Consider the following 25,385-nt stretch of genomic DNA (forward strand, 5'->3'; position numbering starts at 1 on the left):
TGTCAGTGTATGCAGGAATTCAGGATGGTTATCACTTTGGGAAAGAACCTGTTTTTGAGTCTGTTTGTTCTGGTCTTAATACACCTGTAGCGTAGTAAAATTATGGTAACAAAAGTGCGGATGAAAAAACAATTAAAATGTTTTTTTTTTATTATTATTTCTATTTGCATTGATTAGTAAAGCTTTTGCTGTGTACTCTTGTAAGCATTGCTTTTCATCATATTTTCTTTTGAGTAGAACATTTTCACTCTGTAGTGAAAGTGCCCCTGTCCATGAGTTTCTACTTGAATATCTCCATTGATTTCATATGTGTAAAGAATTAACATGGGCAATGTTTCGAGTATTTCAGAAAACTATCCTAATACAACCCCTGGCAAAAATTATGGAATCACCGGCCTCAGAGGATGTTCATTCAGTTGTTTAATTTTGTAGAAAAAAAGCAGATCACAGACATGACACAAAACTAAAGTCATTTCAAATGGCAACTTTCTGGCTTTAAGAAACACTATAAGAAATCAGGAAAAAAATTGTGGCAGACAATAACGGTTACTTTTTTAGACAAAGCAGAGGGAAGAAAATATGGAATCACTCAATTCTGAGGAAAAAATTATGGAATCATGGAAAACAAAAGAACGCTCCAACACATCACTAGTATTTTGTTGCACCACCTCTGGCTTTTATAACAGCTTGCAGTCTCTGAGGCATTGACTTAATGAGTGACAAACAGTACTCTTCATCAATCTGGCTCCAACTTTCTCTGATTGCTGTTGCCAGATCAGCTTTGCAGGTTGGAGCCTTGTCATGGACCATTTTATTCAACTTCCACCAAAGATTTTCAATTGGATTAAGATCCGGACTATTTGCAGGTCATGACATTGACCCTATGTGTCTTTTTGCAAGGAATGTTTTCACAGTTTTTGCTCTATGGCAAGATGCATTATTGTCTTGAAAAATGATTTCATCATCCCCAAACATCCTTTCAATTGATGGGATAAGAAAAGTGTCCAAAATATCAACGTAAACTTATGCATTTATTGATGATGTAATGACAGCCATCTCCCCAGTGCCTTTACCTGACATGCAGCCCCATATCATCAATGACTGTGGAAATTTACATGTTCTCTTCAGGCAGTCATCTTTATAAATCTCATTGGAACGGCACCAAACAAAAGTTTCAGCATCATCCCCTTGCCCAATGCAAATTCGAGATTCATCACTGAATATGACTTTCATCCAGTCATCCACAGTCCACGATTGCTTTTCCTTAGCCCATTGTAACCTTGTTTTTTTTCTGTTTAGGTGTTAATGATGGCTTTCGTTTAGCTTTTCTGTATGTAAATCCCATTTCCTTTAGGTTGTTTCTTACAGTTCGGTCACAGACGTTGACTCCAGTTTCCTCCCATTCGTTCCTAATTTGTTTTGTTGTGCATTTTCGATTTTTGAGACATATTGCTTTAAGTTTTCTGTCTTGACGCTTTGATGTCTTCCTTGGTCTCCCAGTATGTTTGACTTTAACAACCTTCCCATGTTGTTTGTATTTGGTCCAGAGTTTAGACACAGCTGACTGTGAACAACCAACATCTTTTGCAACATTGCGTGATGATTTACCCTCTTAAGAGTTTGATAATCCTCTCCTTTGTTTCAATTGACATCTGTTGTGTTGGAGCCATGATTCATGTCAGTCCACTTGGTGCAACAGCTCTCCAAGGTGTGATCACTCCTTTTTAGATGCAGACTAACGAGCAGATCTGATTTGATGCAGATGTTAGTTTTGGGGATGAAAATTTACAGGGTGATTCCATAATTTATTCCTCAGAATTGAGTGAGTCCATATTTTTTTCCCCTCTGCTTGGTCTAAAAAAGTAACCATTACTGACTGCCACAATTTTTTTTCTTGATTTCTTATAGTGTTTCTTAAAACCAGAAAGTTGCCATTTCAAATGACTTTAGTTTTGTGTCATGTCTGTGATCTGCTTTTTTCCTACAAAATTAAACAACTGAATGAACATCCTCCGAGGCCGGTGATTCCATAATTTTTGCCAGGGGTTGTACATTGCATTGTGAATTTCAAGAATGAGTGTCTGCTGTGCAAGTTGCACTTGACTGTAGGTGCACACTCTTAATGTGCTTGCCAGTCAGTTTGCTGACAGTAAAGTGAAAATGTTCTACAATGTATTTTTGAAAATCATTGTGGTGTAGAGTGGTGTTGCTCTTTGCTGTGTTTAATGCTTCTGCAGCTTACCATTCTATTTGCATATCACTTATGTTCATATCTGCTTGGTTTATTTTTGAATTCAGCTTACGTTTGCCTATATATATATTCCCCCCCCCCCCCCCCCACTTTTCTGTCAACTTTATTTTCCCAGTGCCTTTCTGCTGAGCTTGAATCCTACAAACATGATGTTGAACATTTTTCCCAAAAAATGGAAAAGCAAAGTCTTGATCTGGAGCGCATGTGTAAGGAAAGTGAAGATGTTGAAGCTGAGAAATGCATACTGGAGAAACAGCTTTCAGATATGCAGACCAAGCTCTCTGCCCTTGAGAGTAATTACCAAGCACTTTCAGTCCAGAATAAAGACCTTCAAACAACTGCAGATAATCTTTCAAAACATCAAGACGAACTGCAGTTAAGCAAAAACCTCTTAGATGAAGAAAAAGGTGTTTTGAACAAGGAGCTGGACAATCTCAAAGCCTCCCTGCAGGACGTTCAGACTGAAAACAAAACTCTGAAACATGCTAAAGATGAAGACCAGACTCAGATTGATGAGCTTCAAAGACAAAATGCGCATAAGAATGACACAATACTAAAATATCAACAGGAGGTCCTGCAAATTGATGTTAAACATAAGCAGCTACTTGAACAATATGAAAATATCTGCAAAGAGAAAGGCAGACTTGAAGAGGACTTCTGTGAATGCAAGTCTAAGCTAATATGTGAGAGGGACAACTTAATAATGGAGAGAGATTCTGCCAGAAATGCAAAAAAATTGATTGACACTAAGAATGCTGAGTTACAAGCAAAACTTACATCAATAAATTTGGAAAGAGAAGACATCACAATGAAGAACAGGCAGCTGCAGGCACTAACAGAAACATTAACAAAAGAAAAACGTGAGATGTTCTCTGAAATGAGTGCTGCTGTGGTGGATAAAGAGAATCTAGAGACACTCAAGGAGGAGCTCCAGAAGGAACTTAATGTTGCCAAGAAAGATTTGGAGAGTTCAGTCCGTGAATGTGAGGAGCTTAAAGCCTCAAAAAAAAGCCTGGACAACATGCTGCAAGAGTGCAAGACAAGCAGTCAGGTTACTGATTCTGAGTGGCTTCACCTTTTGCAGCAGAAAGAGGATTTGCTTTCTACCCATAGAAAAGTCTGCATTGAGAAGGAGGAGCTTCTCAAAGAGATAAAAGAATTACAGGAGAAGCTGCAGGTCTCAGTGGAACAGCTGTCTCAGTTCAATGAGACTATGAAAGAAGCATTGTCATCTTTTGAGGAAGAGAAACAAGCATTTAGAGTTCAAAATTCTGAATCTGAGATGACCCTACATACCCTACGCCAAGAATTGATGTGCCTGCAGTCGACTCTAGAGCAGCAAAATATGGATTATGAGTGTTTAGTTGAGAAAAATGAAGCATTGGAAGATGACCACGCAAAAGCCAAATCTGAAAATAACACCCTTTCTCTTGACAGGGATAAACTAATAAATGACATCCGAATAATGAAGGACCACTTCGACAAATCCTCCAAAGTTAATGCTGACTTAATTCAAGACAAGTTGGATTTGACATCAAAGCTGGAAGAATTCAAGCAAGAAAGAGAAGAGGCTGAAGCTGAGATTTCCTCTCTGAAACAAGACAAGACTGACCTTGTAAATGAACTGCATAAACATAATGCAGACCTTGAAATTCTTGAAAAAGGTAAAAAGGAAGTTTTACAAGAACTCAATAAACTTGAAACAGATTTTGAAAAAGTGAAATTAGACCTTCTACAACAGATAGATATCCTTACGAAAGATTGTCATTTTCTGCAATCATTGAAGACTGAGGCTGACAGCAAAATGCAGTCTTTGCAAGAAGAGAACCAAGGGCTTCTTCAGGAGAACCAGGAGTTAAAATGTCAGACAGAATCATTGTCAGTGTCCAAGAATCTTCTTGAGACGCAGCTTCAGTCTGAAACCTGTGAGCGGAGTAAAGCACTTTCTGTCCTTGATGGTCTCTCCACACAAATTGAAGAGCTACAGAAAATGGTATCCAGACTGAGAGAGGAAAATTGTGAAATTTCTTCAGGGCTCAAGAAAGTCAATGAGGAAAATAATTTGTTTTTGATTAATGTTGAGGCTTTGAGCACAGAATTGAAGCAGAGGGAGGAAGAAACAAGTCAGTTGAGAGATGACAAAGAGCAGCTATTATTTAAACTTGAAGACATGGACAAACGGATGATGAGCCTGACTACAGAGAAGATTAACCTTTTAGCCCAACATTGCAAACTGGAGGAGGATATTTCTTCTCTCCACGATAGCCAGGAAAATTGGTTTGAAGAGCGTTTGAGGCTCCTTGGACAGTTAGAGCAGTTTCAGCAAGTCCACAAACAATTAAAAGTTGATGTCAAGGACCTACAAACTGAAAAAGACTTTTTAGAGAAACAGTACAAGAGTGCAGTTGAGGAGGCATCAGCTTCTGCCATTGTGAAAGAGGAAATTTCTATCAGCATGACAAATTTAACAGCTCAGAAGGATGCCCTGCAAGCAGAGAGAGATGAAGCTACCAAGAAAGCCAGACAACTCGAGACCCAACTAAAAAATACCCTTTCTATGCAGCTCGAGGTATTCCGCCAATATTGATGAATGTATTAATCACTGAAATTTAACACACCCATTAGAATGGCTGGGACTGTCCTCTTCTCACTCTCACTGCATGTTGGCAGCTTTGTCTCCTTTCACCTTTATTCCAGTATAACATTCATCTTCCATTCACTAACCTTTTTTGTTTTGTTTTTAACCCTTAGCTCCCAGCCTTGTCATCCTTGTGGGCTCATAACGTGATCTAACGTGAGGAAAAACTGCTTATTTTATGAACTTGGTTTATGTTTGAGCAGATGTTGATCTGATCCCATAGTCCATATGTTCGTTTGAAAAAGTAGTTGATAATTTGTGATAGTTGTGATTACATATTACTTTTGTAATTTTAGGGATTGGTCACAGTGATCAGTTTTATCTTGTCATTGTAGTCAATTTTGAGGCTTTGTAGTTTAACTTTTGCAAAATTCCACGAAACTAGTAAATTACACTTTGTGTGGTGAAAACTATTGCATCGTTAGCTCTCACAGCGCTGTGGAAGGGAACCTGATAGTATTTACAATCTGGATTCATTGAAGAGTAGTGTGGGTTTTTAAGATTTCCATCACTCAAACCTTTACCCAATGAGTGCTCGAGCTAAAAACTCATCTCTGTCAACATCCGTTCTGAGGCCACAGGTTTAAGTGTAGTTTAAAGTGCACTTGTCTCATCTTTGTAACATTTTTACTGTTAATTATCAATTGTAATGAGAGTGACAAGTTGTAAAGAACTGAAATTTGGATAACTTTCTAAATAAGCCATTAAGATAATAAAATTTTAAGCATGCATCTTTAACTTAAAATGCAATAAGATCGATGCTTGAGGTCAAAGAACATACTTTATGCAGTTAAAAATGCTTACAAATGTGTTAATCCAATTAAAGTCTTCAGCTGTTTGTGTCAGCCTACAATCACTGCTCTTTTTATAAATGATAGTCTGTAAATATTCCTGCTCATGTACCACAAAGGCTGCAGAAGCTTCCGGCAAGACGGCTGAATCTCTTGAAGAGCTGACAAAAGAGAAAACCAGTTTACTGCAGGAGAACATCAAAGCCAAAGCTTTGGTGGAAGAGCTTCGGAACGCCAATCAGGAGATGGAGATTGTGGTAAGGGATGTTGCAGAAATATAGAGTATGCCCCCATGAACACCTTTCATTAAAATATCTCAAATCTAGACATGATTTTGACCTGATTACATTTATACCTGGCATTAATGTGCATCTTGCTTGCCTCTTCCATCTGTAGGTCAAAAAAAGTGGTAGCTGCTCTGTTGTGTTTTTCTTTTTAAAGTGGGAGGAAAAATAAGGCAGGGGTGGTGGCCAAGCAGTTATTACTCGTGTTTTCAGAGCAGAAGCTTCCTGGTTCAAGGCCAACCCCTGTCCATTCTTCATGAAATAGAGTTGTCAGGAAGGACATCCAGTGTAAAATCTTTGCCAAATCAACATGCAGATCCTTGGTTGATCTGCTGTATCGACCCCAAGTGGGAAAAGGGAGAAGCCAAAGGAACTTATTTAAAGTTTAGGGGAAAAAAATGTCAACAGCTGGAATGGCCAAGATAAAGGCAGAGGAGAATCCTGATTCATGCAACTGTGATCCACATGATAATCTGGATAAAAGTATTGTAGTCTAAATGGGGCGGGTGGTATGTGGACCATCACAAACAAATGTAATGTCTCGTCAAACATTTGATTTTTGTTTGTGAACGACTGTGGTCTGTTATCCAGAAGAAACATACATCAGTATTTGGTACTGGTCACATAGTTGTTGCAAGTGGATTGGAAATAGATTGACACTAGTGTTCAATGTGGCCGCAATGCATCAATGACTACCTCCCAACGTGGTTTGGTTGATAATCCATCCTCAGTGAGTTTTGACTGCATTCACACTTTAGTGCAGCAGATAATATTTAGAGCGGAATCCTGCAAATGGTGATAAAAGAATCAAATTCGGCAGAAATACTCCTTAGACTTTCCTCTTTTGAAAAAACCGATTGGCCGCTTGAATTTTCAATCGGTGGTCAGGGGTCAAGTGAAGAATTACACAGAGGTCAAAATTAAAAGATGCTCCAATCATATTGAAACCTATGCCACATTATTTGCCTGATCATAAAGTTTCCAAAAAGGTATAGTTTGGACAGTCTGTAACTGAATTCTATGGAGTTATGGGATAAAAACAGCAAGAATGGTGTACAGGGGTCAAAATTTAAAGTTCCTCCAATTTTGGTAAAAAGTGATGCAAATTACTAGTTGAGTTAACAGTTTTAAAAAGGAATAGTTTGGACCATGTATCAAGCTTAGTTATCATGTTACGGGGTAACATATGTCACATGTCATAGAATCCAATGGATGTAGACCTTGTTTGACCTTTACCTTGGAGACCAAGCATTCAACACTGTAAAAACTATTCCATTTATTAATCCTATTAGCTCAACCAATAATTTGCATCACTTTTTACCAAAATTGGAGCAACTTTAACTTTTGACCCCTGTACAAACTGACACTGACCTTTGTCACCATTCTTGCTGTTTTTATCTCATAACTCCATAGAATTCAGTTACAGACCATCCAAGCTATACCTTTTTGGAATCTTTATGATCAGGCAAATAATGTGGCATAGGTTTCAATATGATTGGAGCATCTTTTAATTTTGACCTCTGTAATTCTTCAACTGACCCCTACCTGACCACCGATTGAAAATTCAAGTGGCCAATAGTTTTTTTCAAAAGAAGAATGTCTAAGGAGTATTTCTGCCGAGTTTGATGCTTTTAGCACAACTTGCATGATTGTTTCAGTTATCTGCTGCACTACTTACACTTTATGTGGGCAAGAACTATCCATTTTCAATTACACCTGGAATTAAAATATTTTAATTCCATGTGTAAGATACAGGAATTTTGAAGTGTTTGCTTGCAGCCCAATGAATGTGAACAGGTAGAAAAGTAGCTTGAGAAAAGAGAAATGGAGGAGAAATTGTGTTGTGAAATAAATGGTAAATGAATTGCATTTATATAGGGCTTTTCCATCTGCATCAGACGCTCAAAGCGCTATGAAATATTTGGGATGCATGTATTGTGACAATAATCTCTTTTTTTTTTTTTTTTTTTTTTTTTTTTTTTTTTTTTGAAAGGTGGAGTCGCTGAAGAATGAAAATTCAAAATACCAAGAGGGCCTGAACGTATCCAAACAGCAGATTTGCACAGAAACTCAGAAGACCAAGGGTCTCTCCAATGAAATGTGAGTACTGTTATATATTGTTATATATATATATATAATCTGGTTGCTATATAATCAGTTTTTGTAAATGGAAGCCACAAGGAAATGGGATTAGGTTGTGGTAATCTGTATATACAGTAAAACCCGAATATAATGGATTCAGGTGGACCAGCAAATTTTGCCTGTTGCAGTTGAAATCCGCTATATGTATAAAATGGGCAAAATCTCTATATGTATGTGACTGATTAGTTACAGTCAGGATGCGCCCAGTGATCTGCAGGAAATCACCAACACTAATTAGGCTTATGTATTTCCTCAATTAAACACCTGACCTTGAATAAGGGCCTGCCTCATTTAAAGGACATGTCGCACTGAAATCATAACAATTTAGATTTAGCCTGTTAGTGATCATCTGATGATCTGCCGGGATTACTTTGTGCACTTCCGAAAACAAAGTACTCGTGAGTACTTGTGTGTTTCCGACAGATGGCGTAGTTACTAGAAGCGTCCCAGCGTACGCTTCAATGAGCTGAGGCACAGATCAAGTCCAAAGTTTACACAAGTGTGATGTTGTGTTATGATTACTCGTTTTTAAGTGATAACTGTTTATCAGCAACAAAGCCCCACTCGCATAAAAAATGCGTTCACGTGTAGATAATAAAAGCGCATGCAATTTATCTCTGCACACGCGCAAAGGTCCTGTGCATGAGGACCAGCGTTCCCCCCACCCACTCGAATTTGATTTCTGCTCGCGCGAAGTTGATTTCTGCTCATGCGCAGAGAATTCCACCATGGGGGAGGGAGCCATGTCAGCACTGGCTCTGCTGTGATTGGCCAATCTATCTCTGGAGAGCGAGGTTTGATTGTCAGCCCTCCTCTCTAACGCGGAAGTCAGTCGGAGACAACGGCGTTAAGCGATTATCACCTCGTTTCTGCTTAATACTTCACTCGAGTCATCTTTCTCAGTGACAGATGCCTGATGCTTCGGTACAACAATCATTTCCACATAAATTCAGCATTATTTCATAACAAATTACAGAAAGTCCTAAAAATCACCTCTTGACACTCATCTGCAGATTGACTCTGTACACCCAAACCGATCAAAGGGAATAATGTGATTATTATCCATCAGATGACAAATTAAAACCTCTTAAATCATGTGCAAACCATGACGCCACCACCTCCCTGAAGGAAACAACGGTGTCTCCTTTAAAAAAGAAAAAAAAAAAATATTAATCAAATCCAAACAAAACAGGTCCTGTACAAAATCCTGAAATAGCTGCAAACATGAAAATATGAATACAAGAACGTAAGGGACTTATTGAATATTATTTACAAATAATAAAAGAAAATATAGGGTAAACACACATTTACAAATCAAATTTGTCTATAAAAGAAACTACTTTTAAAACATTATTGGATTCAATCAATGATAGCGACTTATAATTGAGTTTAAACTAATTTTTCCAATGAGTAATGTTTGGTTTTGTCTTGGGGAAAAAAGACATTTGTGTATGTAATGTTTGTTTAGTAAAATTATATTATAAATACCAAAGTCATTACAGTTAATATTCCAGAATTGATGTCTGTTATGTTTAGATCGCCGATCGAAATTTCTTCAGAGACAATCCATTGCTGAAGGTCAAACCAAAAGCTTTGCACTTTTTCACACAAAAAGAAAAGATGGTCCAGCAGGTCTTCATTTCCAGTCACTTACTGACATCCATTTGGAATCTGTTTTAAAAACTCCTTAGTTGGATAAATCTTGTTAGTAATTTTCAGTTGGTGTTCTTTCATCTTGGGTGGGACTGGAAATGTTAAATAACTGCATCTAATCTTTTGTATTTTCTCCTTTCCAAAATCTTTAAGAATATAATGTCTTTTTGGTGAAATTTTAAGACAGTTATTAAGTAACTGTCAGTAAGTCCCTTCGGCTGCTCCCTCGTTGGCACTCGGGGTCGCCACGGCAAATCCAAGGTGGATCTGCATGTTCAATTGGCACAGGTTTTATGCCGGATGTCCTTTGATGCAACTCCACATTACATGGAGAAATGTGGCAGGGGTGGGATTTGAACCTGGAACCTTCTGCACTGAAAACAAGCACATTTACCACTTGGCTACCACTCCTGCATTAAGTAACTGTAATGTAATTTAAATAATGTAATTTTTACAGCCCGCCCGATATATCGGCCGATATAAGCCCTTTTCAAAGTACTCACTATCGGCCGAAATTTTGCTGATAGAACACCGATAATTTCTCATAAACAGAACAGTTACTGAAATAATGTTTGCGTTGGCAATGTAAAATGTCCTTGCACCATTTGTCCAGTACATGGAGCTCTGACTCCATTCAACTGAGAGCTGCTTACACCCCTGCTTAAATGTGTTTATCACCAGTCCCCGTAGCATACAAGTAAGTTTATAAGGATCTATATCATGGGTTAAAGTTCTCCGTCACCACGACGGATTTCCGTCATTTGGAAAATTTAACCACACATACGCGTGCACACGTGGTGTCATGCGTGTTTTGGGGTCGAAATATGATAGTCTCACTGTCAAAGCAACATCCCATTCTGGGCTAATCAAAACAGCAGCAGTGTCAGCATGGACTGCGGAGGAAGGGACTGGGTGAATTTTCCCTCCTCTCCGCTCTGTTTACTGCTTGCTATGAGCCACGGTCCTTCTCCTCTCTCTTTGTGGGAACATTGGCAGACACTCCCCAAGTAGAGCGAGGCGTGGCTTTGCTTTGAACCAATGAAGCAATGATCTGACTCTGTTTCGATGGTTTGTCGCTTTATCTTAAATTTTCCCCTGCTAAAACCCTAAAGAGCATATGTCTGTGGGTAATATTTACCTTTTTTATATTAAACCGACCTGTTATGGTCTTCTAAAACAGTTGATAGATGTATTTTATAACTTAAAAACGGGACCAATGCTAACGCGTTAGCATGTCTATGGCGTTTTCAGTGATAAAGTTAGCATTAAGCAGTTCGCATCTCAACACAGTGTGTGTGCATGTTTTCTGTATAATAAATAATGGCTTAGTGTTTGTTGTCGTAAAAGGATCAAATGTATTACGAATTATTTATTTTTATTTATATATTAATAATAATAATCAGAAGAATCAGAATTGCCTTTATTGTCAGTGGGCCTCATGTATCAACATGCGTATGGCGATATTTGAGCGTATATGGGGTGTACGCCAAAACGGCTGCGCTACTTGGCATTTATCAATGTGGTCGTTGACGTACGCTGCGCTGAAAATATACACCAGGTCGAGAGGTGGCGTAAATTATACACCAAAATGAACTAGCGCTGGAATCCACATAAAAATGAAACTGATCAACATGATAAACAGTGCCATTATACAAATCAATGCATATGTTGCATAAATAACACTTTCCTGATTATACTACATAATAATCAATACAAATCCCGCTTTTACGGGATTGCTGGTCTATCGAGCACGATCCGTGGCCACAGCGCTGACTGCAAAGAAAGCGCTGCGCGCCTTTTTCTCCAGACTTCGAGCCTGGAGCCAGAGCAGCGCTGAGCTTAACTTTATGTGGTGTGATCGTTTTAGACAATGAAATTGATAATTACAACTGTAGTTTTGTCATTCCCTTCGCCCGTGCTGCAATCAGGTTGTGTCGTCTCCATTCGTTTGTCACAATAAAACAAATAAAGAAACACATCTTAAGAAAAAAGAAATCTGAAAAATTAGGCGTGTCTTATTAATTGAGGGAGCAAATATCCACGTCAAGAATCATTGACGTGAAAAGAGAATACAGTGGTCCCTCGCTATAACGCGGTTCACCTTTCGCGGCCTCGCCATTTCACTGAGTTTTTAGTCCAATTTTGCATGCTTTTTTTTTTTTTTTCTTTTACAGTGTTCTGTGTGTCTGTTTATAAGAATCTTCTCGCCCAGAAGAAAAAAGAGCAACAACTACTCATAACTGTGTTTGTCACTCGGAAACAGACACCTGCAACCAGGTGTGAGTGGAAAAAGGCGCAGGCGCGATCTGTGAAATACTGGTCAGTCACTATTAATTTCTTATGTGTCCAACCTCGTACGTTGTTCGTTAAAATTAAATTCGTTAGTTCTAAAAGCCATCATTATTTATAGGAAAACGTTCTATTTTTATTTCTCAAACAAATGTTTGGGCCTGAAAACAGGTTGGTCTTATTTTTCTACTAAGGTTTGAACTTTGAGAGTGTTTACACATGAGAGAAAAGTGAGAAAATGTTAATGCCTGATTGAGAAAAGTGTATAAAGTGGTTTTACAGGGTTTTTACAGCTTTAAAACGTCTATAATAATTGTAAAAAAAAAAAAACGCTGACTACGTCGCGGTTTCGCGTATTACGGGTTATTTTTAGAATGTAACTCCCGCGATAAACGAGGGACCACTGTAACACTTTTTTGATTATACTACAAAACAGTTGATACGACGGCCGCTTTTGACGCTCTATTGGCACGCGTCGTGATTGATGGAGTTCTTTTTCTTTGCCGTCTTCCTGGCTTCTATGTTGTAAAATGAGGGTGTGTCTGAAGCGGAGTCTGAATATTTTTGGGCGTGTTTATTATAATTATGATTGTTTTCACCCGCCGCATTTATCAAGGTCACGTCAGGCATACGCCGGAAATGGGCAGGTGCGCACTGCTTGATACATGTCATGGCAACTTTGGTGTACTTCAGATTTACACCATAAATTTACGCCACAAGTGCGCAACGTTGATACGAGGCCCATTGTAATTTCCATTACAAGATTTGAGTGCAGTTCCAAAAAGGTGCTTTCCGTGGTGCGAGTAATTTTTAGCCAAATGAAAGATCGTGAAATTTAACAGTAAATTATTCAGAGTATATGCACAACTAATATAAACATAAGATAAAATAAAATGAAATGTGGACTAAGTAATGTAAAACGAGAAATATATACAACTGGTTAAGTTTAATGACAATTTGTTTCGGTCAAACCGCATCTAAGCTGTGTTTTTACACAAAAAAATAAAATGAAGTAAACTGCACATTTGTGTCTTTTTCATGAAAATATCTTATTAAAGATCACATATTACACTTTAGTCAGGCCTTTAAAATACCTTTGTGGACTCTTGCTGTAATATGTTGTCAGTGGTTGAGATAGTTTCTGTAGGCATCTAAAAATGCTCATAATCGGATGAAATCTGATGGAAATCGCTCTAAATAAAACAAAACATTACTCCAGGTACGTATGTTTTTGACGAGAATATAACATCATAACTTTATTACAAGGTCAAACGTTGATGTTGCGTGATAAAGGCCTTTTAATAACTCACTTCAAGAAATAATGGCAAAACTCACATGTAAGTATTTAAAAAAAAAAAAAACAACAAAAAAAAAAAAGATTAATCGATTACTAAAATAATCGTTAGTTGCAGCCCCAGTTTGTTTTAGGAATGAGAGCATTTTACAGATTAAATGTGAATAAGACAGTTTTGAGTTTCTCAGTGCGCATGCGTTTTCAAAACTGGTGACAGTGTTACTTTGTGCACAGCAGAACAACGTCAGTTGCTTTAGGCCCTAATTTTGTATTTTATTGACTGTACACAGCACCCATTTGGTGCATTCACCAGATTAGAACAAATCAAAATACTACAGAAGACAAAGAATTTTTTTTGACTTGACAGTTTGAAGTGCGTTTTCTTTGTTTCAGAAGACTTCATACCCATTAAAATTCACCAGAATATACAAAATTTGACTTGCTCTTTTAAAAAATTTCTGGGGGAGGACCCCCAGACCCCCCATAATCAATAGTGTGTTTTTACTTCACAGATTGAAGTGACTTTTCTTTGTTTCAATGGGCTTCATACTCATTAAAATTCACCAGAATATACAAAATTTGTCTTGGTCTTTAAAAAAATGTTCTGGGGGAGCACCCCCAGACCCCCCAGAATCAAGACTACACCCCACCACCCTTTTATGTACCTTTATGTTCAGGTTTTGCATTCTTTTTATGCTTTGTCTGTCTCTCCTTAGAGGCTATTTAGAATTGATTTGTATGCTGTATAATGTGTTTATTGTATTTATTAAGGAAAAAACAGTGTGTGCCCCCACTACGCCACATTTTAGGGAATTGCTGGCATTGATTTTTGCCAGGAAAAAATTTCAGTCAGATGAAAATTTATTGCTTTAACCCATGATCTATATTCTTATCCTGAACCTACAACCCCTGGCAAAAATTATGTAATCACCGGCCTCGGAGGATGTTCATTCAGTTGTTTAATTTTGTAGAGAAAAAAAAGCAGATCACAGACATGACACAAAACTAAAGTCATTTCAAATGGCAACTTTCTGGCTTTAAGAAACACTATAAGAAATCAGGAAAAAAAATTGTGGCAGTCAGTAACGGTTAATTTTTTAGACCAAGCAGAGGGAAAAAATATGGAATCACTCAATTCTGAGGAAAAAATTATGGAATCATGAAAAACAAAAGAACGCTCCAACACATCACTAGTATTTTGTTGCACCACCTCTGGCTTTTATAACAGCTTGCAGTCTCTGAGGCATGGACTTAATGAGTGACAAACAGTACTCTTCATCAATCTGGCTCCAACTTTCTCTGATTGCTGTTGCCAGATCAGCTTTGCAGGTTGGAGCCTTGTCATGGACCATTTTCTTCAACTTCCACCAAAGATTTTCAATTGGATTAAGATCCGGACTATTTGCAGGCCATGACATTGACCCTATGTGTCTTTTTGCAAGGAATGTTTTCACAGTTTTTGCTCTATAGCAAGATGCATTATCATCTTGAAAAATGATTTCATCATCCCCAAACATCTTTTCAATTGATGGGATAAGAAAAGTGTCCAAAATATCAACTTAAACTTGTGCATTTATTGATGATGTAATGACAGCCATCTCCCCAGTGCCTTTACCTGACATGCAGCCTCATATCATCAATGACTGTGGAAATTTACATGTTCTCTTCAGGCAGTCATCTTTATAAATCTCATTGGAACAGCACCAAACAAAAGTTCCAGCATCATCACCTTGCCCAATGCAGATTCGAGATTCATCACTGAATATGACTTTCATCCAGTCATCCACAGTCCACGATTGCTTTTCCTTAGCCCATTTTAACCTTGTTTTTTCTGTTTAGGTGTTAATGATGGCTTTCGTTTAGCTTTTCTGTATGTAAATCCCATTTCCTTTAGGCAGTTTCTTACAGTTCGGTCACAGACATTGACTCCAGTTTCCTCCCATTTGTTCCTCGTTTGTTTTGTTGTGCATTTTCGATTTTTGAGACATATTGCTTTAAGTTTTCTGTCTTGACGCTTTGATGTCTTCCTTGGTCTACCAGTATGTTTGCCTTTAACAACCTTCCCATGTTGTTTGTATTTGGTCCAGAGTTTAGACACAGCTGACTGTGAACAACCAACATCTTTTGCAACATTGCGTGATGATTTACCCTCTTTTAAGAGTTTGATAATCCTCTGTTTTCTTTCAATTGACATCTCTCGTGTTGGAGCCGTGATTCATGTCAGTCCACTTGGTGCAACAGCTCTCCAAGGTGTGATCATGCCTTTTTAGATGCAGACTAACGAGCAGATCTGATTTGATGCAGGTGTTAGTTTTGGGGATGAAAATTTACAAGGTGATTCCATAATTTATTCCTCAGAACTGAGTGAGTCCATATTTTTTTCCCTCTGCTTGGTCTAAAAAAGTAACTGTTACAGACTGCCACAATTTTTTTTCTTGATTTCTTATTGTGTTTCTTAAAGCCAGAAAGTTGCCATTTGAAATGACTTTAGTTTTGTGTCATGTCTGTGATCTGCTTTTTTTTTCTACAAAATTAAACAATTGAATGAACATCCTCCGAGGCCGGTGATTCCATAATTATTGCCAGGGGTTGTATATCTAAGTTACAGCAAGAAGAGGGACAAGATCAAATGTATTTCACAACTCTTTAAGGATATGTATTTGCTAATTTCACAAAGGTTTAAATCTTGATTGCATTTTTTGAACTTGAAAATTCTTCTCTGTTATAAAGTTAATCATTATGAGGACAAAGCTTCAGCTTTTAGCTCATACCTTTTTTCTTAAGGGTCCAAAAAAGAACATTTTATTCATTTCAAAAAATAATAATAATAATATCGGCTGATTTATCGGCTATCAGCAAATCAGCCAATTTATCAATTACTGGCATTTTTTCATCCAAATATCGTTATCGGCATCGGCCTCAAAAAATCCATATCGGTCGGGCTCTAGTAATTTTACTAAACAAACATTACATACTCAAATGTTGTTTTTTCCAAGACAAAACCAAACATTACTCACTGGAGAAATGAGTTTAAACTTAATAATAAATCTCTATTATGGATTGAACCAATAATGTTTTAAAAGTAGTTTGTTTTTGTTTTTTTTTTTATATTGACAAATTTGATTTGTAAATGTTTGGTTGCCCTATATCCATAAGGGAGCGCCCTTAGAGATAGGCCATGCCCTATATTTTCTTCTTATTATTATTATTTGTAAATAATATTCAGTAAGCCCCTTATGTTCATGTATGCAGCATTTCTGGATTTTGTACAGGACCTGTTTAGTTTGTATTTGATTCATAAATAAATAAATATTATTTTTAATAAAAGGAGATGCCATTGTCTCCTTCAGGGAGGTGGTGACATCATGGTTTGCATGTGATTTAAGAGGTTTTAATTTGTCATCTGATGGTTAATAATCACATTATTCCCTTTGATCAGTTTGGGTGTACAGAGTCAATCTGCAGACAAGTGTCAGGAGGTGATTCTTAAAGTAGACCTGCATTGAAATAAATGCAGTCAGATCTTTGGACCAAAAAATGACATATTTACACACAAGATCCTTCTGAATGTAGTAAAGTAAATCTGCAAGCCCAGATCTGTCATTCAACTGAGAAATCTTCATTTGAAAATGACAAATTTACAGCTAACATTTAGCCCTCTGCAAATTGTCCCTCTCATCATGGACGCTGCAGAGACGTCAGGGACAAGACCCTCTCCCAGCATGCATTGTGCGCACCAACTGTAATTTGTGGATTTACGTCAGTTTGCATCTGCACCTTTTTCTTGTCTTATACGGAAGGATCTACTTTTTAAAACTTCATATTGTCTTGTGGTACGCTTGGTGAGTACACATTTCTTTTATTTGTGCTTGAAAATTATTTTTGTGGACTTTTCATACGCCCATTTGAGTGGTGTCGCATTGAAAATCTACTGTCTTTCAGCTCCGGTGTACCGTCGCGGGCTATGGAGGCGAGACCCGCAAAGAATTCAAGTCATTAAAAATATATAAACCTCTCTCAGCGGCCACGGAGCTCTGCGGCTCCGATTACCGAGACGTGCAGCGCTGCGGATTTTGCAGCAAGAAGTCTGTCCTTGCGAGCAACAGGTGTCACCGCGCGCACTGCATTAAAACGGCGAGCGTAGTCTCTGGACTTGTGCCAAGTTGGCTGCAACTCCATTCAGTAGACAGAGAGGTGGTGCTGGCGGCACAGCAGACACGGGGGTGTGAGTGCCGCCGTGGCATTTAACGAGTGCATGCACTCGGTAAGCCTATCGGGGGCAGTGAGAGCGAGGCGTCTGGGAATAATGTCGCCCGCTGTCGATACCGCTGCTGATCTGATCCCCGGATCTGAGCAAGCAGAGCTGTATCTCTCATTCATTGCAGCTTACTTTTGGATGTTGAAACCAGGATGTGTATAACAGTAACATTACTAAGAGATAAAATCAATTTTAATGCGGGATCGGACTGAAGGCGGGAACGCGTCGTCTTGTCACCGACGTCATGGAAATGATCCGGATGTACAAACTGTTTTCACAGAGGGCTAAATGTTAGCTGCAAATTTGTTATTTTTAAACGAATATTTCTCCGCTGAATTACAAATTTGGGCTTACAGATTTACTTTACTGCATTCACAAGGGTCTTATAAATACATATCAGCTATTTCTTTTCTGAAATCTGACCACATTTATTTCAATGCAGGTCTCCTTTAAGACTTTCTGCAATTTGTTACGAAATAATGCTGAATTTATGTGGAAATGATTGTTGTACAGAAGCTTCAGAGATCTGTCGCTAAGATAGATGATGACTCGAGTGAAGTTTTAAGCAGAAACGAGGTGATAATCGCTTAATGCCGTTGTCTCCAACTGACTTTCGCATCAGAGAGGAGGGCTGTCAATCAAACCTCGCTCTCCAGAGACGGCCAATCACAGCAGAGCCAGTGTTGATATGGTTCCCTCCCCCATAGTGCCATAAGCTTCAAGGAATCGAGCAGGAATTCTCTGCATGTGAGCAGAAATAAACTTGGCTGTAAAACTGAAAATATTAAATGTTTTTGGAAATTCTTCAAGTCTCGACTGAATATACATTTTTATATAAATATATTTTTATTTACGTGGACAAACTGTTTTGGTATTAAAAACAGGTTTACCAAAGTCTTCATGTCACAAAAGTACTGTAATATATGAAAGATTATAAAACTATGTTTACCGTATTTTCCGGACTATAAGTTGCACCAGTCACTATATCCATTATAAAGAAAAATAAACCATAAATAAGTCGCACTGGACTATAAGTCGCATGGACATAAAGGTATGTTAACATGAAAAGTTCAGATGATAATATGGTGATGACAAAGGGAAGAAACAGCGCCACCTTGAGTTGAGAAGATTTATTCGACAGAATACATGAATGTGGTTCTGCAACAGATGTCCTCACAACAACCATGTCACTCAGGGTGCTGAAAATGTGAAACGTGAAAACGTGCAATATGCCAAGAGCGCAACAGGAACATCACAATTCCGTAACATAAATAACATGCAAACAAGTTCACTTAACCCTCAATTTCACTCCAAACCATTGAATTCTTCATCCTCGGTGTCACTTTGAAACAACTGCGCCAACTCCGGAGGAAGACAAAGCACGTCCTCTTCTGTGTCACTTTCCTCATATTCCTCAGTTCCACTTAGTCCAGCCTTTCTGAATCCGGACATGATGGTTTTGGTCGTCACTGAAGCCCATGCTTTGTCGATCCATCCGATGACTTCCTGAAAGTTGTGGGGCGCATTCTCCCGGTTGCCGTGAAACTGTGCTCCCCATCCGTCATCCACTGCTCCCACAGGTTACGTAAGACTGCCTCAAAGCTCCGGTTTACGGAGATGTCAAGTGGCTGAAGTATTTTGGTTAAGCCTCCAGGTATGATGGCAGGTATTGAGTTGAAAACTTTTAATTTAGCTTTGATCTGAGGCGTTATGTGCGCTCGCATGCTGTCCATCACAAGCAGGGCTTTGCGTGCTCTAAAAGAAACCATGTGGATGCTTAGTGTAGCACTTTGTAAGCCATAGGTTCATCATTTCTTCATCCATCCAAGCTTTCTCATTCACGGCAACTGTAAGGGATTGGATTTTTGGCATGGTTTTTCTTTTAAAATGACTATTGGTGGTAATTTTGATCCATCTCCACAACATGCCAGCACCACTGTGAAGTGTGATTTCTCGTGACCTGTTGTGACTATATTCACACTCTTTTGCCCTTTCTCTGCAACACTTCGGCCCATGGGAATGTCAAAAGTGAGGGGGACCTCATCCATGGTTATAATGTGATCCGGTGTCACGTTGTGCTCAGTTACATGTTTTTCAATGAACTTGCGGAAACTGTCACCCTTGGCTTGGAAGTCTGCTGGCAGTTTTTGGCAAACCGTTGTCCTTGCTCTGATAGGTTGCATTGCATAAAACGGTAACACCAAGAAGGTCCTCCCACAAAGTCATTAATATTCATCTCTTGAGCAATGACCCTGGCGTGGAGACGTAACTGCACTGTTGACAACCCTCTCCCGGCCGCACGTTGTTCGAGCACCCATGTGTGGACTCGTTCCTCTAGCTGTGGCCATCTAGCTTTTAGCTTTTTATTACGGAAATTAATTGAGAATCTATCGGTATATTTTTCATTTATAAGTCGCTCTGGAGTATAGGTCGCACCCCCGGCCAAAACATGTAAAAAAGTGCGACTTATAGTCCGAAAAATACGGTAATAAATTTAAATAAATAAATTATGCATCATACAGTTGCATCAAGTGCCACTTGCTTGCAACTACATGGTAGAGATCGGGAACATTCCAAATTGGTGTATTTGTAAAATAATATCACTTACCTGTCTGCTGCGTTTGTCATATACTGTATCCATGCATCAGCCCACCCCCTCACAAAAACCACCCGAAGTTAAATTATTTTTTATTAAAGGCCCACCTAAAATAAAATAACTGCATGACCCCAACATATTGTAAAAAGAAAAAAATAACGTATTTTCATGAACTTTATCTTGTCGCTTCCCCATCTTACCTGTGATGACATTTTTTTGACCTTGATTTGACCCATTGACTGTAATCACGCTCACTTTTACAGTTGTCATTTTAAATATCTTCTCAGAAACCACTGAACCAATGAACCTGAAACCTGATGCTCATGTTCTTACCCATGAGGACACCAAAGTTTTTTTTGAAACGTTCTGATCCAATTTCAAATTTAGCTGCCATGGTGACCATTTTGAGAATCACATATATAGTCATTTGTCAGCTATTTAGGCAATTGAACTGAAATTTGCTACATGGATAGCAATTAACAAGCTCAAAAACAAAATCTCATGGTTTTAGCAAATATTTAGGTCACCTGGACCAAAGGTCTGGTGGGCTTATGTCGTGGGTTGCCTGTCTGTTGGCATCAGCGACAATGTGTGTAAACATCTTCTCTGAAACTGCAGAGTCAGTAAAGCTGAAACTTGGTATAAATGTTCCATCCTATAAGGACACCAAAGTTTGTTTGAGGCATTCTAATCCAATGTCAGATCGTGTTTGCCATGGCAGCCATATCGAAAATACCACTTAGAGCCGTTGTTCAGCAGTGCTTAAAGATATTGAGCTGAAATTTGGCACAAGGGTAGGTAGCTCCAAAACGTATCAGACAGGTTTTGAAGATTTTTTTTTTTTTAATTTTAGCCTTGATATGACCTTTGGAGTTTGGCCATGCCCCACTTTTTTTTTAGCTGAAACTGCGATGTCTTGTATAATCCAAGTGAGCTACGCCTGTGGTACTATTTTTTTTTTTTTTTTTTTTTTTTTTTTTTTTTTACTCCATGGAGAAAAAAAAGTTTGTCGGAATGATGACATGACCTCAGCAAGGTTCCAGTGGATTCATTTGTCCGAGAGTGACACAGCTATGACCTGATGTTAATGATTGTATGTGTCCAGTGAGGAGCTTAAAGAAACTGTTGCAATGAAGTCACGGTCTCTACAAATGCTACAGGATGAGAAGGAGAAGCTGACTCAAGAGCTTGAGAGCTCTCACAAAGATGGAAGCAATCTGGTGAAGGTGCAGTGCAGTGACTTCATTCTCATTTGAGCTTACAAGCATTAGAAGATGTTTATCTGAGCTGTTTTTCCACTTAGGTAATGGATGAGAACAAGCAACTCAAACGACGAGTGGAAGAGTTAAAACAAAGGTAAGGGGAAAGTCTCTGTGTCACTTTCTCAGAACTGGACCAGTTCCTGCTTTTAATCTCTTATATTGACTGGAGATTTTGATCATTTTGTTTGCTGTCATTTAAAGCTGTGTAATTCCATTATTACAAGGCTTGTTCATTAAAGAATTCTCCTGACCAACTTCTGGTTATTGTAGGAGGCTGAAACTACACATGTATAATAATATATATCTCAATATGTCACGTGGTAATTTGCAGCCCTGAACCCCTGACAGTTTCTCTTTTATAGTTACTAAAGTAGAGTAAGGTGAAATAATGGAGCCAGTTGAATACAGTTCCTGTATTTGAGAGGCTGCACACCACGGGAGACATTCAGTGAGATGAAAGAAATTTATGGGGAGGATGATGTCATCAAGCACTGGCATAGTCAGTTCACATGTGGTTGGACATCAGTGGAAACAGCTCTCATTCACAGACAACCACAGTCTGCCATTGATGATGACACCATCCAGTAAGTAGAGGTCACGATTTTGGAGGGTTGCTGCATAACCATTCACCAACTGGCCCAAGATGTCAACATCAATGTGGGGTCTGTGAGGGGAAAAAAAAAAACTCATCCATGATCATTTGCATATGTGGAAGTTGTCTGCACAATGGATTCCCTGGTTGCTCACACCTTTGCAGAAGCAGGGAGAAATCACATGCTTCCAGGCTCTTTTGGCCATGTGGTAACAATACCAGAAGGACTTCATCAGACTAATCATGCAGGATGAAGCTATGATCCAGAAACTAAAGCCTAGTTGAAGCATTGGAGGCATTATGACTCACCACCTCCGAATAAGGCACGTGTCCAACCCTCAGTGGGTAAGCTCATGCCCATGGTCTTTTGGGACCAGCATGGAGTAGTGATTCGCTTAATTTTATTAGTATAGCACCAAATCACACAGGCGACAGTGGTCAGGAAAAATGTCTGGTGATAATGAGGAAGAAACCTCAAAGCAGACCAGTCTCAGATGGGTGATCCACTGCTTAGACCATTCCAACAGTTACAAGATTTTTACATATTTTACAAGAATTTCTTAAACAGAAGAAACAGAAACCGAAAAAAAAAAAAAAACAGAAGAGCAACAAAAGCAGAGTCCTTAACTGAAAATCAGTCTATCTTGCTTCTTTAATCTATAGGTGTCTATGTCCAGTACTGGTAGGTCCCGAAGAGATACAGCTTTCAAGTCATTGATGCAACAGGCAGGGCATCCTGAGGCCACTCGAGGGTGCAGGGACAGCATCTGTCATAGGTAACGTCAGTGCCTTGGACTGACAGAAAAAGGCATTAGTTCAAGTGCATTTGTTTCCGGTGATGATGGATTTCCTGGCAAAGGGTACCATAATTACCGGTTTCGGAGACCAAATGGTCCGCCCTGCCTCCACTGTGCATGCGGCATTTCTCTTCACCCAAAGCGATCAAATGGATTAATAGGATTATTAACCATCAGAGGACAAGGTAGAACCTGTTAAATCATTCTAAAGTCAGAATTATGCAGAAACTAGGTCGTTTTAAGCAGAAACAAGGCAATACTCGGTGACGCTTTGAAATGATCGACGTGCAATGTAAGCATCAGCTAGCAGCTTGTGTAGCTGTGGTGCTCTGATTGCTTACTCTGTCTTTTATGATGAAATAATGCTGAATTTATGTGGAAATGATTGTTGTACAAAAGCTTCAGATATCTGTCGCTGAGATAGATGATGACTGGAGTGCAGTTTGAAGCAGAAATGAGGTGATAATTGGTGAACTGCGGCTAATGGCGCATGCACAGTGAAGGCAGGGCGGACCAATTTTTAGGGGGGACCGTTCGGTTGGCGACTCGGGACATACTACGCTTTACTGATGCAGAAATTGCAGAAGGCCATCAAAACAGAAAGGACACACTTGAACTTACTATGCCAGTGCTTGACTACATCATATGATGGGGCATCCTCCCCATAAATCTCTTTCATCTGCTTGACCATCTCCTGTCAATCAATCAATCAATCAATTTTTTTTATATAGCGCCAAATCACAACAAACAGTTGCCCCAAGGCGCTTTATATTGTAAGGCAAGGCCATACAATAATTATGTAAAACCCCAACGGTCAAAACGGTTCCTGTCAGGTCAGGAACTCAATGACCGCTCTACATTCAACTGGCTCCATTATCGCACCTTACGCCATCATCGAACTTGTAAAAGAGAAACTGATGGAAGTTCAGGGCTGCAAATTACAATGTAACCTATATATTATTATACCTGTACAATTTCAGCCTCCTACAATAACTGGAAGTTGGACAGGAGGAAATCTTTAATGAACAGCCCTCTTAAATGTTCATAATTGATTTAACTTTTGCAATTGCAGTTTGGTTTCAAACCTTTTGTCTCAGTGCATTGTGATGTGCAGCCCCCCTGTCGCCTATATAAATGTGATTGTGTACAGTCCTCATGAGAGCTATTCTGTATTTGTTAGAGAATGCAACTTGAAAGATCAACTGGACAAGGAGAAGTCCACTTTGAAAGAGTCTGTCCAAAAAAGCAGTGCCTTAATGTCTGAAAAGGACAAGCAGATGGAAAAGATGAGGAACGAGGTGAGTCAAATGTGCAAACACTCTCTGGAGCAGCACAGAGGTAGCGGTTGGCACTGTTGCCTCATAGCAAAAAGGCTTTGGTTTTAGTTCCTCTCAAAAGCACTATGTGTTTCTATGAGCAGGCACTTCACTGTCATGTTTCCATGAAATTCTGTGTTTAAATCAATTCTCCCTCCTGCATATAGTCGCGTCTGGGCAGCTGTGGGGGGGGGGGGGGAGTATAAATCGGACCTAAGTAACAAATAATAAATGCATACCTTGCTACACAACCTCATCCCACTGATTAAGTGGCACGCAGTAGTTGCAGAGAATATCGTCCTGCTGCCCGATACTGTGTCTGCTTCACAGGGCTCCCACATGACTTTCAGCTTTGTGTCTTGATTCTTTCCTTTGTCCAGCCACAGTCAATAAGCTTGTAAGCATAGACATTGCTAACTGCTAGCAGTGCTAACTCTTTCAAAGTCCCATGTCCACACCACAGCTGTTCTGTTGAGATCACCAACCTGACATCACGTCCTCTCCAAGCCTTCATGGTCACACTCTTCCAAAATCAGATAAACTTGCACAGCTTTCTCAGTCACATTAAAAAGTCATTCAGCTGAAAAAAAAAGTCAGTCAGCTGACTGGAAAAATAAGCCAGATATTAACGAAACAATGTATTCTGGGTCATTTTTTTTCCCCCTATATGCAGTGGGGAGAATTTTGACTCCCCTTGTAAACCTTTTGAGGGATTCTAATTGATTTCTGTTTGAGTGAGAGAGCTTGTTTTAGAGCCTGTGTTGAGCTTAGGTGAACCACAGGGGATGCCCTTCGAGCTCAAGGGCTGACAATTGAGTTTTAACACTCAAAACTGAATGATGTTCAGTAGGTTTAGCCTCTTTTCTGTTGCTTTGCGAAACCTTTCAAAGCAAGTTCACGCAAATACTGAATATTCGCTTCTTTGTAGTCACCAAGAAGTCCAAGACAGTATCTGGTAGCTGGATGAAGATTCTCAGCGAACAAGGTTTTGAAGTTGAGCTCTTCATCCATGCCTGGTTCGTTCCGTGTGCCAAAATATGCACGTAGCAGGTGGTTGTAATACGGTGGGGGTATTCTTTTCTCCCCTGTTTTACTGTTAGGGCTGCTGCTAAGCTGGTCTGAGTTGTATGATCAGAGTATTCCTTCTCCAGTGCTATACAGGGCTTCTGAAAGTCCTGCCTTACCGGTTCGGGGTGGCGATCAATGAATCTGCTAACCTCAC

The 25,385-nt window shown here is 39.1% G+C and overlaps 1 protein-coding gene across 6 annotated transcripts in view; it reads left to right on the forward strand.

The window, feature by feature from the left end:
• Positions 1–25,385, forward strand: part of clip1a (CAP-GLY domain containing linker protein 1a) — a 163,720-nt gene that overhangs the window by 100,724 nt on the left and 37,611 nt on the right. For 5 of the 6 annotated variants that reach the window (XM_034170375.1, XM_034170372.1, XM_034170378.1 and 2 more), the window contains 6 exons: positions 2,367–4,820; positions 5,800–5,937; positions 7,958–8,064; positions 21,302–21,422; positions 21,500–21,552; positions 24,028–24,145. In XM_034170375.1, the coding sequence (XP_034026266.1) occupies positions 2,367–4,820; positions 5,800–5,937; positions 7,958–8,064; positions 21,302–21,422; positions 21,500–21,552; positions 24,028–24,145 (2,991 nt within the window). The remainder of the gene's footprint in view (positions 1–2,366; positions 4,821–5,799; positions 5,938–7,957; positions 8,065–21,301; positions 21,423–21,499; positions 21,553–24,027; positions 24,146–25,385) is intronic. The other variant, XM_034170377.1, reaches the window with a different exon arrangement.

This window comes from Thalassophryne amazonica, chromosome 5 (genome assembly GCF_902500255.1).
Source record: "Thalassophryne amazonica chromosome 5, fThaAma1.1, whole genome shotgun sequence".
Lineage (NCBI taxonomy): Eukaryota > Metazoa > Chordata > Actinopteri > Batrachoidiformes > Batrachoididae > Thalassophryne > Thalassophryne amazonica.